Below are 19,165 nucleotides of genomic sequence, written 5' to 3' on the forward strand. Positions count from 1 at the left end.
ACATCATTGAGGCGGAGTTTGTGAATTGGCTAAGCCACAGCTCAGCCAATTTATAAATATGACCTTCTCGGAGCGATTACTGTCATTGGTACTTTGAGCACTGCTCAGCCAATCAATGCAGCGCTCGAAAAACTAATCACAGCCCTCACTTCGCTGAGACGAATTTATGAATCTTGCAACCAGGAAGTGATCTGCGAGGACTGCAGGTACCAAGCCATGGCTCTGGAGAACAGTGGGTAGGACCTGGACCGAGCCTGACAGGTAATGTATTCCTATTTTTTTCTTTATGTAATGTAACTAGAGCTTATTTTCCGTGCAAGGCTTATATTTCAAGCCACCCTGAAAATCCTGAAAAAGCAAGCTAGGGCTTTTTTTGGGGTGAAATCTTATTTTCAGGCAAACTTGGTAGGTGACCGAATTTACCTTTGTTTATTTCTTAAAGAGGTTTTGATTGATGGCTTATCTTTAGGATTGGTTATCAATGTGTCATTGGTTGAGAATTTCCATAATCAGCAAAATGAAAGAGGTTGTTATGCTGTTATATTGAATCATGCAGTCCCTAGGGATTGAACCTTAGTGATTACACATTAATGGCCTGCTGTTACTTTCATGCAGGGCATAAGTGCAATGTCCTTCACAGTCACTGAAAAAGACGTTGTTCACACCAAATAAATCTTGCCATTTGTATAGCACCAACGTAATCTGCTGAGCTTTCAGGTAATTTATTTCCCTTCCCCCCCCCCCACCCCCACCAAGCTGTGTACTCATTTTACTGACCTCGGAAGAATGGAAGGCTAAGTCAACCTAGAGCCAGCTACCTTAAGCATGCAGGGACTGAACTCACAACCTTTTGCTGCCTTAACACTCTGCGCCACACGAGGCTCACCTTCAGACACATGGGAATCCCACGCAGAACCTCATGCATACATACATATACCAAAACAGATATAGTTTCAATGTCCATACCATCTTACGTAAGGGGCAGAGCATCAGACATCACCCATCTGATGGAGAAGGGAGAAGGTGTCTGATATCACCCATCTGACAGCATAAAGGACATCCAATGTTTGGAACCACACCTGACAAGACCATGCAAACAGGGGAATCAGGTGCCCCGACCATCTTCAGGGAGTGTGTGGGAGAATGACTCAAACTTATTGCATGCATGACTCCAAAAACCATGGTTCTGAGTGGGAATGATGAGAAGTGGGCAATGACCAACATCCCCTAGCAAGAGAGTCTGGTATTTCTATATATGGAGTCATATGGTGAATGACTGGTTGGAGGACTCCCCACCATCAGCCAGCCAAATCAACCATGCCTACAGCCGTGTGCTCCTGGAAACCCATAGAACCACAGGTCCAAAGAACACAAAATGTTACTTTATTAAGGATCTGTACTGGGGGTTCCAAATGGAGCTTCCAAGATGGATGTGAATGTAGTTTTGAAATGCAATATCATAGTAAGAAGATTATTTGTATTGTCTACTGTATTGATATCACATGGATTCCCTATACACCAAGAGACTGTCCCCGTAACTGGATTTTCTGATGGGTATAGACCATGACTGATGGATGTATGTTTAAATAACTTTGACTTACGAAGAAATTACATTTTGGCAGTTCTGTGTGTTTCTTGTATAACTGGATAGTTTACATAGAAATAGATGCAAATTTACTGCTGAGTCTTGAAGGACAAATCATGGTGTTGGATTATATTCTACATTTGGCATTAGAGTGAAATTATACAGTCTGTCTGCTAAAACCTATTGACTAGAGATTGGCAGTATGTGAGCAAATGACAGGGTTTCGCCCACTAAGAGAACCATACATTTACCTGGCCAAGAACACATATTATTTAGTACTGTACATGCACACAAAACTCTACATCATTTTTTATGATTTCTGATTTTTTTCCCCTTATACTTAACTCTTTAAAGACCAGACAGTTTTGTAGCTTAAGGACCAGACACTTTTTAGGGATTTGACCTATGTGGTGGTCTAACTGCCCTTTTTTTTCCTGTGTTTTTTTTTGTGACATATAGGACTATTTTTAATATCTTTTTCACTGACTTTTTCCCCCCTGTTTTTTAGTTTTATTGGGGGTAAAAAGACGTAAAATAAATGATTTTTTTTAACAGTTATAGTTATTTTTTTTAAATAAAGTATGGAAATTAGTTCCTCATTTTGTTTCAGGCATTTTGATATATAATATGTATGATTTTGGATTACAGGGCGCATATGATGACAGTTTTGGTTGGCATCGACTTTGGGTTATATCAGTAATTCCCAACATTTTCAGCCTTAGGGCACCCCTGGGAAAAAATTTTTTATGGCGCGGCACTCCTACCAAAAGAGGGTGCATTTAGGGGGTGTGGCTATAGAGTGATCAGGGGCGTGGTTAGGGTCTGGCTTATTACAACATATTATTTGACCTCCGGGAATCACTATATACAGGGGATGTCTAGCTTATACCAGCTGTACATACACTACCGTTCAAACGTTTGGGGTCACCCAAACAATTTTGTGTTTTCCATGAAAAGTCACACTTATTCACCACCATGCATTGTGAAATGAATAGAAAATAGAGTCAAGACATTGACAAGGTTAGAAATAATGATTTGTATTTGAAATAACATTGTTTTTACATCAAACTTTGCTTTCGTCAAAGAATCCTCCTTTTGCAGCAATTACAGCATTGCACACCTTTGACATTCTAGCTGTTAATTTGTTGAGGTAAGCTTGAGAAATTGCACCCCACGCTTCTAGAAGCATCTCCCACTAGTTGGATTGGTTGGATAGGCACTTCTGGCGTACCATACGGTCAAGCTGCTCCCACAACAGCTCAATGGGGTTCAGATCTGGTGACTGCGCTGGCCACTCCATTACCGATAGAATACCAGCTGCCTGCTTCTGCTGTAAATAGTTCTTGCACAATTTGGAGGTGTGTTTAGGGTCATTGTCCTGTTGTAGGATGAAATTGGTTCCAATCAAGCGCTGTCCACTGGGTATGGCATGGCGTTGCAAAATGGAGTGATAGCCTTCCTTATTCAGAATCCCTTTTACCCTGTACAAATCTCCCACCTTACCAGCACCAAAGCAACCCCAGACCATCACATTACCTCCACCATGCTTAACAGATGGCGTCAGGCATTCTTCCAGCATCTTTTCATTTGTTCTGCGTCTCACAAACGTTCTTCTTTGTGATCCAAACACCTCAAACTTGGATTCATCCGTCCACAACACTTTTTTCCAGTCTTCCTCTGTCCAATGTCTGTGTTCTTTTGCCCATCTTAATCTTTTTCTTTTATTGGCCAGTCTCAGATATGGCTTTTTCTTTGCCACTCTGCCCTGAAGCCCAAAATCCCGCAGCCGCCTCTTCACTGTAGATGTTGACACTGGTGTTTTGCGGGTACTATTTAATGAAGATGCCAGTTGGGTACCTGTGAGGCGTCTGTTTCTCAAACTAGAGACTCTAATGTGCTTATCTTCTTGCTTAGTTGTGCAACGCGGCCTCCCACTTCTTTTTCTACTCTGGTTAGAGCCTGTTTGTGCTGCCCTCTGAAGGGAGTAGTACACACCATTGTAGGAAATCTTCAATTTCTTAGCAATTTCTCGCATGGAATAGCCTTCATTTCTAAGAACAAGAATAGACTGTCGAGTTTCAGATGAAAGTTCTCTTTTTCTGGCCATTTTGAGCGTTTAATTGACCCCACAAATGTGATGCTCCAGAAACTCAATCTGCTCACAGGAAGGTCAGTTTTGTAGCTTCTGTAACGAGCTAGACTGTTTTCAGATGTGTGAACATGATTGCACAAGGGTTTTCTAATCATCAATTAGCCTTCTGAGCCAATGAGCAAACACATTGTACCATTAGAACACTGGAGTGATAGTTGCTGGAAATGGGCCTCTATTCACCTTTGTAGATTTTGCACAAAAAAACAGGCATTTGCAGCTAGAATAGTCATTTACCACATTAGCAATGTATAGAGTGCATTTGTTTAAAGTTAGGACTAGTTTAAAGTTATCTTCATTGAAAAGTACAGTGCTTTTCCTTCAAAAATAAGGACATTTCAATGTGACCCCAAACTTTTGAACGGTAGTGTATATAATTATATACAGGAGATACCCAGGTTACCCCAGCATGCTCCATATCCCTATATACAGGAGATATGCATTCCCTCTATACAGTGATGTTGATGTAACCTGGATATGTCCTGTACATAATTATATGTACAGGTGGTATAACGTATACCACCTAAACATACAAGATTACATGCAGTACATGGTACATTCCTCGCTATACTGCATTTACTGCTCTTCTGCTCTCATCCCCGGGTCCCGACACTGTCACTGAAGGGCCGGCCAGACATCCATCCTGACCCCCACATATTGCACACAAAACTCCGCTACATCCATCCTGATCTGCAGACATTACACACACAGCTCTGCTACATCCATCCTGATCCCCACACATCACACACACACATCTCCGCTACATCTAGCCTGATCCCCAGATATCACACACACAGCTCTGCTACATCCATCCTGATCCCCACAGCTCCACTCACTCACCCCATCCATCCTGACCCCCACAGCTCCAACACACACAGAGAACACAGCAGAGTCCTACATTTACTGATCTCCCCCATGGTCATGTGATCCCTGACTCCTCTTACACAGAGTATCACATGACATGACATCATCGGAGGTCCTTGAAGTTGCTGCCTCTGCAACTGACATGAATGACAGTTCACACCAGACAATGAGCCCCAGTAAATTGACTGCTTTGTCCACAATAACATAAGGATTTTCTAGGGCTCAATAAACACAATTCAGATTAATTAGGCCTGCTGCACACGACCGAGTCGCGTGGGAGCCAGCAGTGGGATCCACCCCTGTGCCCAGCCGGTATTCGTGTGTACCTGACTATTCTTTTTTCTTTCTGTACTGCGGATGTTCCGCATTACAAGTTATTGGACATGCGCAGTACCGTTTTTTTTTGGTTTTTTTTTAAATCCCGGCTTTTCCTGCGCCATTGCTAGGCAATGATGCAAAACCCACAACCTTTTCACAAGGCCATTGCAGAAGGGCCATGGGTCGGACGGCTTCTATTAACTTCAATGGAAGCCGTCTGTGCAGAATCCGCATTGAAATAGAGCATGCCGAGATTTTTCCTCTGCAAGCAGAAAATTGCAATTGATTTCCGCTCATGTAGAGGAAAAAGCATTTTGCCATAGCATGCTATGAGCGGTGTTTGCTGCGGAATCTGGAGGCGGACGATCGCTCCATATTCCGCAATGCAAATCCACCCATGTGCAGCTGACCTTACTGTACAATTTAGTTTAAATTGTGCTTCATCCACTGAAACAACTTTCTTCACAAACTCCTCATCCTCATGCACCGTGTGTAGAAACTACTGCTGCATTCTTCAATCAGGGTCATCTTCATTCATGGTGTGTAAGACTAATGGAATGTAAGCTAATGGAATGTGCTCTCTTAAGAATGCGTTGTATGCTTGTTCTGCTAACTTCTGTCTCACATGCACCTTGTTTGATTGTTTGACTTTTGTTGCATGTGAGGAAACTGTTCCAACACTGTATAAGTAAAAATAAATCTTGCTATTTGTATAGTGCCAACTTATTCTGCAGGGCTTTCAGGTAATTTTTTTTATTTCTTACCCCCCACCAAGCTGGATACTCATTTTATCGACCTTGGAAGGATGGATGGCTGAGTCAACCTTGAGCCAGCTACCTGAAGCGTGCAGGGAGTGAACTTGCAACTTTCAGGTCATGAGCAAGAGCTTAGGACTGCATTTCTGCTGCCCTAACACTCTATGCCATACGAGGCTCTAATCTGATGAAGCAGGACTTGTCGCTGTATGATATCTTCCAGATCTTTGCTTGTGCACATCACACACAGCGCCAAAGGTTTCAAACTTCATAAAGTATACAAAAAGTGCCTCAGGGTGTACACCGGGCTTATTAACAATAATTAGCACCAAAATTGTCCAAAGGGCCAGAACCCCCCCCCAGGTTGAATAGCCTCATTAAGATCTAACTTTTATTGAACTAAATTAAAATACTAAGAGGCATAAAGATTAAAAATACAAACCCCTGCCTAGCAAACCTGGGAGCGTTGAGCCATCTGAAATATATATCAGTCAATACTGCTGCACTATGCTGTATACTGAGCTTTTTAGAGTTCTCCTAAATAGCTAGTAGCTATATAAGTTATCAAGCCGGTCACTGATGCAGACTAATGACTAGTTATATTGCCCGGTCTGTGTGTTTGAGCTAAAAGAAACATATAAACCCCAAAATGTTTCACCATCCTCTGGAGTCTGGGTTTGCTGTGTGGGGCCACCCAGATCTTTTCTTGTGCACATAACACACAATGCGATAGGTCATAGTATCATAGAATGGTAGAGTTGAAAGGAACCTCCAGAGTCATCTGGACCAACCCCCTGCTCAGTTCAGGATTCACTAAATCATCCCAGACAGATATTTGTCCAGCCTTTGTTCGAACACTTCCATTGAAGGAGAACTCACCTCCTCCCGTGGTAACCTGTTCCACTCATTGATCACCCTCACTGTCAGAAAGTTTTTTCTAAGAGTAAAGGGGAATAATTACCTCACATGATCCAGACTCTATTCTTTTCTTAATACATCACAGGATTTTGTGTTTGCCTTTTTGACTGCTGCATCACATTGTTGACTCATGTTCAATCTATGATCTATTAGTATACCCAAGTCTTTTTAACATGTACTGCTGCTTAGCCCAATTCCTCCCATTCTATATATTTTTTTTTTCATTTTTCTTGCCCTGATGTAGGACTTTACATTTCTCCTTGTTAAATACCATTCTGTTAGCTGCCGCCCACTGTTCAAGCTTTTTTAGAACTTTTTGAATACGCTAGTGTTAGCTATCCCTCCTAGCTTTGCACGGTGAGCAAATTTGATCAGTTCCCCATCAATTCCGTCTTCCATATAATTTATAAAAATGTTGAACAACACTGGGCCTAGGACAGAGCCTTGTGGTACCCCACTAGATACATTCTTCCTCTTGGATGTGCAGTCCTTTATGACCACTCTTTGAGTACAATCACTCAGCCAGTTTTGAATCCACCTAACACTTACCTTGTCAATCCCATATTTGGTCATTTTTTTCAATAAGTAAGGTATGAGATACTTTGTCAAATGCTTTACTAAAGTCAAGATATACTATATCCACTGCATTTCCCAGATCCACTGAGTCAGTGATTCTGTCACAGAAGGAAATTAGATTTGTCTGGCATGACTTGTTTGGTACAAACCCATGCTGGCTCTGGTTAATTACTCCATTTGTATCCAAGTACTTGCATACATGCTGCTTTGTTCAAAGATCTTTCCCTGTATAGAGGTCAGGCTCACAGACCTGTAGATTCCTGGATCTACCCTCTTCCCTTTTTTGAAGATAGAGACAATGTTTGCCCTATTCCAATCTTCTGGGACTTCTCCTGTTCTCCAGGAATTTTCAAAGATTATGGCGAGTGGTTCAGGAATTACCTCCGCTGCTCCCTTTAGTATCCTAGGAATTAATTCATCTGGACCTTAAGACTTGAATTCATTTAGGTTAGCCAAGTGTTCCTTCACCATCTCTCTGGTTATAGATAGCCTGCATTCTTTTATTTCCCCCAATAGCACAGGGAAGATCAGTTGATGTTCCATCTACTTACTGAGAGAAAACAGATACAAAATAAGAATTTAAGAGTTCGGCCTTCTCAACATCATTCTTAACCAATTCCCCATTTTCATCTTGTAAGGATCCAATAGCATCTTTGACTTTTCTTTTGCTTTTGACATACCCCCCAAATCCTTTTTTTATTGTTGTTGGCCTGCAATCCAAAGCACCAACCAGACTGACAACTACTGGTCGAAGTGTTGCTTGGAGCAATGATAAAGTACCTATACAATAAACCAAGGTGTACCTAAAAAAAATTGCTGAAAAACATTAACAAACCCAAGTATTAAGACCTTCGGAATGGCCTCTTCTCAATACACATTTTGGTTAGACGGTCTTCATCTGGGAGTTGATCAGTGCTCAGTAGCAGCTAGACATGTTTCAAACTTATTTGGTCTTTGCTAGTAGTTACTAGGAATATTCTAATTATCGTTTGCATAGATACTACAAGCATACAATAATTCTATGCACTTAGAAATCAGACAGCAGACGTTGGCTTTTGTGGTCATTGATTCTTATGGCCCAATTAGCCAACATACTATCGGAAGTAGTCTGAATTGCTCTAAATTCACAGCCATAGTAGAATAAATACAGAACATTGTCCACAATTTCAAATACAGAAATATTCATTCTTCCAAGTACCATTATTTGGAGACCATTTAAAAAAAAATCAATTTTTAATGATGCTTCATCAGCTTCATAGTACAATGGGGGTCATACTCCAAATGTGTACACAAAAAGAAGTACAGTGCCTAATCTATTTGTATTGATTGAGTAAAGGGTAGGCAGACAATGAGAATTCAGATATTACAGGCAATGATTTCACTTTGAGAACTTCCACCGGGAAGGTGCTTTAACGGAGTCTGTCTGCGGCTACCGGTCTGATCAGATCTTCAGTGACATATGAAGCTGCCTTTTATAGAAGGTGCAGACATGCTGAATTGGCTTTTCATTCGCTTTTTCAAGGAAAATACCATTAGCTCACAAGATTTAGCCTTGAATACTTAAGGAAGGCGTGATACATACAAACTGTTAACCTTCTTAAAAGCTTTTTCCAATCTTTTCTAAGCCCTGGAGAAGCTGATTTTACTCAGGCTCGGTCATTCACAGTAAAATGATTCCTTTGACTAGCCTATAATTATAGTGTGCGGTAAGCAGGTATTTCCGACGTAAGCTCTTTGACTTGGCTTTGTTAGATTGGTCAAATTGAGCCTGTTCATCCTAATTTTGAGATGAAAAGTTACCTTTGTGCCATTGTTTTGTGGCTCTATTTAAAGTCAGTGAAAATGATCCCTTGGTCTTAAAGAAAGATAATGGACAATTTTTCATGGTATGAAAGGTTATAGAGCCAATATATCAATGTACTGGGTAAATGCTAGTTTCTAGTACAGTTGGACTGAAAACAAAAGAAAATGTAAGACTTCACAGGGCAGATGGTTTTCCTTGAGGCTTATCCAAGGTGTAATTTTTTTATATTTGGGTTTCTTGCTTTTTTTTTTTTTTGATACTTTTTATACTCTGTAGATATTGTGCTGCAAAAATAGCTGAGATTTCTAATCCTAATTCCCTATCTATCTATTTATATATCTATCTCATATCTATCTATCTATCTATCTATCTATCTATCTATCTATCTATCTATCTATCTATCTACCTATCTAATATCTATCTATCTCATATCGATCTATCTATCTCATATCTATCTATCTATCTCATATCTATCTATCTATCTCATATCTATCTATCTATCTCATATCTATCTATCTATCTATCTAATATCTATCTATCTATCTCATATCTATCTATCTATCTCATATCTATCTATCTATCTACCTATCTATCTATCTCATATCTATCTATCTATCTCATATCTATCTATCTTTCTATCTATCTATCTATTTAGCTATCTATCTCATATCTATCTTTCTATCTATCTATCTATCTATCTGTCTCTCATCTATCTATCTATCTATCTATCTGTCTGTCTCATATCTATCTATCTATGTAAAATATCATTAATTGTATAGTAGCCATTTGGTAAAATAAAACTATTAATAGGTGACATACTTTCAAATTAGGACATACTCTGTATTTGCATCTGCTGCAAGGTGCCTTGAGGAACCAATAATGAGAACAAAATCTAATGTCATCTCACTGAGCTCTAATGATTCAGTTGGGGTAGAGAAGTAGTTACACTATAGCCCTGTTACTGACTAACTGAGGACGGTTTGGTGTTAAATGGGTATAAATGCAACCATGAGCTTATTGTATGCCTTAATTTATAAAATTAATCTGTCCTAGTAATTACTGTCCATTGAAGTCAATGCATCTCCCCCTGTCTATTGTGTCAATAGCCCATCAGGCTGTTGCAAAGTGTATTTTCTATATGCTGTTGACCACCTCCAGAGTCATGTACACATAATGGAAATTGCATTTTAATTAGTAAATGAATATATATATATATATATATATATATATATATATATATATATATATATATATATATATATATATATATATATATATATATATATCTGTCTTTAAGTTTCTTACTTACATTTAATTTTGTGCAAAATATCTTGCACTATTAAATCAGATTTTTTAAGATTAACTTTAATAATGTATGAATACAAAGACTGATGATGCTAATGAAGTCTTGAGCCAACTAAAGCAGTCAAACCCTGTTTCAGGATCAAATTTAGCTAAAAGTTCAGTTCGGCGCAAACCTGAACCTTGGGTAGTTCATTTTGGACGAACCAACTAGCAGAAGAAGAAGGAGGGTGAGAGGGAGAGAGAAGAAAAAGGAGAATAAAACGTCTCCTTCTCCTCTTCTCTGCTTCCTCTTTCCCTTCCTCTTTCTTCTCCTCCTCTTCTTCCTCCTTTCCCTTTCCTCCACCTATTCATTCTTTTCCTTCTCCTCCTCTTTCCTTATTTCTACCTCATTCTTTCCTTTCCTTCTCCTTTTTCTTCATTCTTTCCTTCTCCCTCTTTTTCTTTCTTTGCTTTGTTCTCCTCGACTTTTCTTCTTTTCATTCTTCTTTTCATTTCTTCCTTTCCCCCCTTCTCTTATTTGTTTTCCTCCTTTCTTCTTTTATTCATTTTCCTACTTCTTTCCCCTCATATTCATTTTCCTTCTTTCTCTTCTTTTACTGCTACATGATTTTTATAGCTCTTATACAGTAATTCACAAGTATATTGGTGTTCGTGAAGTTTAGTTGGTTCAAAGTAGTTTGGACCTAACCAAAATTTTTGCCCAAATTCAGAGAACAATCCAAACTCAGATTTTAAAAATATTTGCTCAGAACTAGAGATGAGCGAGTAAGGCTAACTACTCAAGCGAGTAGTGCCTTAGTCGAGTATCTGTCTGCTCGTCTCTAAAGATTCGGCTGCCGGCAGCGGGCGGGGAGAGCGGGGAGGAACGGAGGGGAGATCCCTCTCTCCCCCCGCTCCCCCCTGCTCACTCACGCGACTTACCTGTCACTCGTGCCGGCAGCGAATCTTTAGAGACGAGCGGGCAGATACTCGACTAAGGCACTACTCGCTCGAGTAGTTAGCCTTAGCGAGTGTACTCGCTCATCTCTACTCAGCACTAATTAATTAATTATTCTTTTATACGGAGGTTTTTCGCTACTAATGCAAAATATTAACACATATATTTTCTACCAATGGAATAGGTTGAATGTGATGCTAACCTGCTGAAGTTGTATTTTAATTTCCGTTTTAACAAGCTCATACATAAAAACAATGAGCCAACTACACCATGAACTAATAGTTGAAAGTACAGTTCCATCCATGTATACATAGCCCTGTATGAGGTTACAATAGTTGTTGAGTTGCTTAAGCCATTTCTACAACTGTAAGGGCTTTTAACAAAGCTGGATATCGTTTTTTGGGGGGTTTTTTACATTAAAGATTTTCTTTTATGTTTTCTTAATTTTTTTTAATTATTCTTTTTAAATAAAGACAATTAAATGTCTAATTTTAACCCGGTTGTGACATAAATGTTTTTTTTTTCCTTTACAGGAAAGGAAGAGTACATTGCCACATTTAAAGGGTCCGAGTACTTCTGCTATGACTTATCACAAAACCCTATTCAAAGCAGCAGCGATGAAATCACGTTGTCGTTCAAAACCCTTCAGCGGAATGGACTGATGCTTCACACAGGAAAATCAGCAGATTATGTCAATCTGGCCTTGAAAAATGGAGCCGTCTCTTTGGTCATTAATTTGGGGTCAGGGGCTTTTGAGGCCTTGGTGGAACCAGTGAATGGAAAGTTTAATGACAATAGCTGGCATGATGTGAAAGTAACAAGAAATCTGCGTCAGGTAACAGTAAAATGGATGAAAAAAGTTAATCATTTTCTTTTCGACACAGCTAAGTAAAAATATTCTCAAGATTAAATATACTAATAGAGATTTGCTAAGTTTAATAAACCTGAGCAGGGGCAGACCTAGAAAATACCAAGGGCTACAGCGGAGGGGAGCATTGATAGACAGCTAACATATAGATAGGGTAATTGTAGTGTATTGTTGAGTACTATAGATTAAGATTCATTTTTCATTTTTACTTGCATTGTTTTTATATAATGATATGTTACAACTATTACAGCTGTGTTTTTTTTTACTCTCTTAAAGGGGTTGTACAGGAATTGAAAAACATGTCTGCTTTCTTCCAGAAACAGTGCCACACCTGTCCACTGGTTGTTTGTAGTACTGCCGCTCAGCTGTGAATAGGACTGAATTTCAATACCAAAAGTGGACAGATTTGGCACCGTTTTTAGGAGAGAACAAACATGTTTTTCAGTTTATGGACAACTTCTTTGATTTTTAAATGACCTAATTCATATTGTAGACATTCCAAGAAACTAATACATGCACAACTAACAAAAATATATGAAATTAAAGGAAATCTATCATCGGAGCCATTCTATAATGGTGCATTTAAACCCTATTATTGCAGAGCTAGGGGGTGCTAATGACAATCAAGGGCAGAAAAGAAGTAAGCTCCTCCCCCTTGACTCCAATGAAACAGAGATATTTTTCTTGATACTGAGACAGGGCTTCATGGAAGAATTTCAAGTAACATAGTATGGAAGGACATAAAAAGACATATGTCCACCCAGTTCAGCCTATTGTCCCCAATGTTCATCCAGAAGAAGGGGGAAAAAAACTCCAATGAGGTAGAAGCCAATTTTCCTCATTTAAGGGAAAAAATTGCTTCCTGATTCCAATCTGGCAATCACATTAATTCCTAGATCAACAACCTTTTGAAGCTATTAATAATCATAACATATAATATTGTATTGCTCAAGAAATCATCTAGGTCCCCTTTGAACTGTTTTATCGAATTTTCCATCACCACATCCTTGGGCAGAGAGGTCCATAGTCTCCCTGCTCTTACAGTAAATAACCCCTTCTATATCAGTGTAGAAACCTCCTTTTCTCTAGATGTATTTGATGAACAATTGAGAGTCATCAAAAACAGAAAAAATAAAAGCGATGAACACCCTGATGGACAGTTGTGCTTCCTAGTTATGTAAGAATCAAAGGGGTCAGTCCCAGAGACAGTTTTCCTTTGAATGAAATTTTTGGGTTCAGGTATTAAGACTAAAATAAAACAAACATTTGTTCAAATGCTGAATATCTAACTTTTGTTCCCATATCCTATTTAGATCCAACATTCTCTACTGATTGATTAATATATCTTTGGAGCAGTTGGAGTAAAAGAGGTTTTCCAGGGAAATGCTATTGATGGCCTATCCACAGGATAGGCCATCAATAGTTGATCGGCTGGGGTCCACCACTTGGGACCCCAGTCGATCAACTGATCGGGCACCCACTTTCAGTGCTGCAACACAGAGGGGTACAGAGTGGAAGCTGCTGCTCCAATCCCTGTTTAGTTGCTGGCAGTTATAACTTCAGGTGCAGCTCCCATTGATTTTAATGAGAGCTATGCCTGTAATTGCAAGCACCGATAACTACATAGGGGTCAGAGCAACAAATTCTATTTTGTACCCAAGTGTGTTGCTGTGGATCCCACACAATCAATCATTGATGACCTATCCTAGTATTTTACTGGAAAACCCCTTTGAAAAGTTTCTGACACAGAGTCCAAATCCACTTTATTGATATAGACTTCTATCTCAAAAGTGTGTCTGCCTGCAGCCATGCCTAAGGGAAGTTTATGAGCTTACTGCATACTCTTTCATGATTGAGTTCAATGTAAAAACAGTATGCAGTAAGTATCCAACCTACTTCCAGGTAGGATCCAAAATGGGGGCAAGTGTAGCATTTTTAAAAGGGGATATCTAACTTGGTAGCCAGCCAAGATGAGGAACCTAAGAAGGAGAGACACTGGTGCAGAGTGCCAAAGCTAGTCGCACTCACTTTTGTCATGCTCATTCTCTGTGGACTGCAGTCTATCTGTGCTCTTTTTGTATTCAGGCTCTGCTGACTGGTTGCACCTCTGTTACGACGTGCTGCTTGCAGGAATAAAATCTAGAATAAGTGGAAAAAGCACAATCATTAGCACCATATATAAGCCACCTAGGCAAATATGTAGGATGGGGTAATAGAGGAATCAAAGTCTAAACCAGACCCCAAAATTAAATCAGACCTTAGTCCACACCTCTTAATAAACTCTGACCTCAGACTACACCCCCTAAAGTAATACAGACCAGACCCACAAATTAAAGCAAAGCTCAGACCAAACCCGTTAAAGAGATGCAGACTTCCTGTGAGGATGAGAAGAAAAAAGGAAACAGGAACTGAGATGCTTGCTTGGCTTGGGCACCTTCTTTTACTTAGGTAATGAAAGTGGTGCATCCCAGCAGTGGCGGGAAATCATTTTAAGTAGAAGACCCCCGTTTTTAATACTTATAGCCCATGACATCAGTAATGGCGGGGCTTATCTCTACCAAGTGGTTGCTGCCTAATAGCGCCAACGAGACATGTTGTTCTCCCAACTCAGCAAAATAGAGATGCGTATAGATGGTTATGCAAATCTTGTGGCAACTGTAGCATTATTTACAAAGCCATGTACCGCTGCTCCAGCCTCTATGTGGCAGTTTTAGATTAGTGGAGTGGTGAAGGCCCTCCCTTTTAAAGGGGTTATCTGGTTGTAAACTATTGATGGTCTATCCACAGGAAAGGCCATCAATATTAGATCAGCAGGGATCTGGAACACAGGACCAACTTCCATTAACTGTTTGCACTCATGCACTGAACTGATTTCTGAGACAGCTGTGTTCCTGCTGCAGTGGCCAAGCTTGATGTTACAGACAAAGATCCCATTAAGGTGAATGGGAGCTTTGCCTGTAACACCAACCCTGACCACTAGGGTGGCCCATAGAGATATGGCAAAAAATAAAGTGGCAGCTATAGAGCAAGAAACCTTCAACATTTGTTAAATCTGCTAATAGTAATATTAGGGTACAGTTTTAGCTTTAAATTCCAACTACAAGATGGTGCTCAAAACTGACGTATCTTATGAGAAATGGTGCTTACGCACAAGATTTCCAATTACACGAGCTACAACATTAAGTATTTACATCATTAAGTATTGATAAGGGCATTTGTCCTGACAATCTACACATTTGTGCTGTTCCTCCAAAAATACCTCCAAATATATGAAAATAGTCAAAATTGCAACACAAATACTTGTCAGTCAGTTCTTAAGGACTGGACAGCAGACTTCTTGGTAACCTGTGTTGGAACAGCCTTGCGATTTGCTTCCACGACTTGAAGCAATAATTGTTTTTCATTAGTAAAAATTCTAAAAAATTCATGGTCTTTGAGCAAACCTTGTCGTAGATGTAAGAACCTGAAACTGTCCCAAATAAAGGTTTGTTAAAAGGAACAAACTTAGAGAGTGTCTTGCTTTGTAGCTAAAAGTTGAGTTTTTTGGGCCACCCTACTGCCCACTGCAGTGAACTTTCTACTTCCTGCAAAACCAGCTCAGTGCACAAGCGCACTGACCCAGCAAACAGCTACTCAGCGGGAATCACATTGGGCAGACCCTCACTGATCTACTATTGACAGCCCATCTCGAATAGACCGTCAATAATTTACAACTAGACTACCTCTTTAATGGTGGTTTCCAGGAGACTGGAATCCCCTACTAAGTGTGCCCCCGCAGGCGGTCTGCATTTTATCATGTAAATGATGTAGAAACGGTATCATTAAAGCAGAGTTCTGATTGCTACAAAGATATATATTTAAAAAATAAACAACAATTTACATAAAACCCTTTAATATAAAGAAAGAAAATAGCGGACACTCACTTTAAGCAGTCAATAAAATGACAAGTAAAATTTACACATCTAATTCCATGTAAAAATATATTTTTTTTGCCAAGTACTAAACATAAAATATTAACTGAAAAGAATATATCCCCATTGCCAGCTGGATGCCGCTATCTTGCCTGTTATCAATGCTGACATCAGTTGGATCAAAATTTTAGCTGTACACCTTGCCTGGCAGCTTAGGTTATTTTCAAATCCCAGTGGCTTCGATAATTCATGAATGATCCAAATCATCCCTTTGCTTATACAGAGAAGGATACCATGATATGCCTGTCCCCGCTGTGAACAAAGGCACATTGCACAGTTTTGTCCAAATAAAAGTTCACAACTTTAACAATGAGAAATCTATTTCCAAAATAAGTCCATTTATTATTTAAAAAGATAAAAGTTTTAGACTTCGCACAGTTTTCTAAATGAAATCATATAGAATATTTTTTATTTTTAGCATTTTACAATTAAATGTATTATATACTGTAGCAGTCAAGTTCTAAGATTAACAATATTAACCTATTCATGCTTGGAAAGGGATTTACTTTTATCTCCAGAAGTAGCACCACTGTTGCCCACGGGGAGTGTTAGTATTGCAGCTCAGCCCCATTCACTGGAATGGAATTAGTTTTCCACAATATTTGACATGGGAAAGAGTAAAGGTATGTGCAGACATGATTAAGGAAATCTGCACAGAAATCTACACGCAGATTTTGGGGTGGATTTTCCCTGTGGAGTTCAATTAGATTTTTAAATATTTCTAAACATTACAAACCTAAACTCACCTGTAAATCGTGTCCCCTATTCATATATGTTCTTACAACTTATGGACTTGCTGGGGAAAATGCATTAATAATTCCATCTTATAGAAATTCTAATACATGCAGTTTAATTTAATAGTAAGGGTTCCAGAAGGGATAGTTAAAGGCCTTGTTTAGAAAAGATTGTCTCCGCCCTTTGGCAGACTACAGACTGTTATTCACAGTGAGTAGTCTTGTAATTCTTTCTGGTTGTCAAAAATGTTTCTTTTTTTCACATAGCAGTCACCATTATTAAATATATATTTGCAGTTGCAAGAAAAAGTAAGTGAGCCCTTTTGGAATCACCTGGATTTCTGCATTGATTACTAAGGGCTGTTTTACATGGAGCGATTATCAAAGAAATTGTTGGCTTGTGTGAATTCAGCGTAAATACGGCCAATGATTGAACTAAGAATTTGCTCGCTTCTTATTCGTCGTTCATTTTATGCAGGCATAAAATTCACCGTTTGCTGGTTTATACGTCATTGCGTATAAACAACAATTGTTTAATCGTTCACATTCACTGCCATAGTGAATGTGAACTACTGAACGATTTAGGAGCGAACAAGCAAGTGATTTATCTGCCTGTATAACTAGGCTGCATGAGCGAATGAGCGAACTGTACCATCATTCGCTTGTTTGCTCATGGGAATGATAAATTGCTCCATGTAAAGGGAGCCTAATAAAATGTGGTCTCATTGTTACCTACTGTAAGTCATAATTATAGACAAATACATTTTAACTAAACTAATAACATGCAAACAATTGTGCAATTTGTTTCTTTTATTGAGCATATTAAATGAGCATTCTCAGTGCAGGGAGAAAATACAAAGTAAATACTAACATTTAATAACCTGTAGATGCCCCTTTAGGAGCAATCACCTAACGAACCATTTCCTGCAGCTCCAAATAAGCTGTATACATATTCCTTCCTGCAAATGCGTTTCAGCTCATCAGTATTTCTGGGGTGCCTTCATGCTCAACCTGCTTTAGGTCATGCCACTGTACCTGGATAGGGTTATGGTCAGGACTTTGACTTGGCCATTCCAAAACACAATCTTTTTCAACCATTCTTTAGTTGATTTACTTATGTATGCTGTGTCATTATCCTATTGCATCACATAGTGTCTCTTCAGCATGATTTCATGAATGACTGCCCTTGCATCTTCCTGCAAAACATTCCGATAAACCTTAGAATTTATTGTTCTAATTACTGTAGAAGGTGTCCAGACCCTGAGACAACAAAGCAGGCCCAAACCATGATGCTACCTCCACCAGGCTTCACTATTCGATGAAGTTTAGGTGTTGGTGTGCAGTGTTCTTTTCCCATCAAACTGCATTGTGCATTTGTGCTAAAATGTTCCCATATTTTCTGATCTGTCCATAGAATATGATCTAAGAAGCATTGTGGTACTTCCAGGTGGTCTCGGAGAAACATGAGACTAGCTGCAACAGTTTTTTTTTGGACAGCAGCAACTTCCTTCATGGTGTCCTTCCAAAACACTGTTCTTGTTCCTTGATTTTCTAATACAGATGTACAGAGGTTTTTGCAGTTTGTAAAGCCTTCTGTATGGTTTTGTACTAGTCTAACATGTTCAATAAAAGACATAAGCAGTGCCACTGTTTGTGTGTTATTAGCTTAAGTGTTGTGTTTGTCTACAGTTGTGACTTAAATAACAATCAGACCACTTTTAATTAGTAATCAATGTAGAAATCCAAGTGTATCCAAAGTCTTCAAGCAACCCTCTAGTTTCAGAGCAAAAGTATGTCCTGGGATCGAAAGGTATGGGGTATATTGCCTGCAGTAGCTCTTCTCTGCCTCCCCTACAATCCACTGGTTCCAGGTCCTGTTTTTGACTATCCAAGAGGGCTGACACAATCTTCAGACTATCTAATCCCCCACATTGCATTGGCTATGTTAGACTACCAATGCATAATACCTGCTCTCCGATTGGCCCAAGTTTCTCATATGAACAGCACTGGTCAATCAGGGTGCAGTGCACAGTGTGCATTGGGTAGTTAGAAAATTGCTGCCACCATCTTGGACAGATAAAAATGAGGCCTGGAACCAGCACGATTGGAGGAGTGACAGAGAAGAACAACTGCAGTTAATATGCTTCTCTCCTCCTCCTGTCCTGGTACAAAATTTTGTCCTGAAACGGGAAGGTCAGTTTCACTTATTTTTTCTTGCAACTGTACAACTATACATCACATATTTGAATATATTGTATACAACTGAATGGTGAATTATAATATGTATTGTTTTCCTCTGGGAAACAATTTTCTTAATCATTCCTTATTATTCCGAAAATCGAATCTGGATACAGATTTATTAATTTATGTAAGTATATGGG

The 19,165-nt window shown here is 39.2% G+C and overlaps 1 protein-coding gene across 1 annotated transcript in view; it reads left to right on the plus strand.

Annotated features, from left to right (window-relative positions):
* Positions 1-19,165, plus strand: part of NRXN1 (neurexin 1) — a 1,562,703-nt gene that overhangs the window by 556,978 nt on the left and 986,560 nt on the right. Inside the window, exon 6 of the mRNA XM_066595516.1 lies at positions 11,745-12,046. Coding sequence (XP_066451613.1) covers positions 11,745-12,046 — 302 coding nt within the window. The remainder of the gene's footprint in view (positions 1-11,744; positions 12,047-19,165) is intronic.

This window comes from Eleutherodactylus coqui, chromosome 3 (genome assembly GCF_035609145.1).
Source record: "Eleutherodactylus coqui strain aEleCoq1 chromosome 3, aEleCoq1.hap1, whole genome shotgun sequence".
Lineage (NCBI taxonomy): Eukaryota > Metazoa > Chordata > Amphibia > Anura > Eleutherodactylidae > Eleutherodactylus > Eleutherodactylus coqui.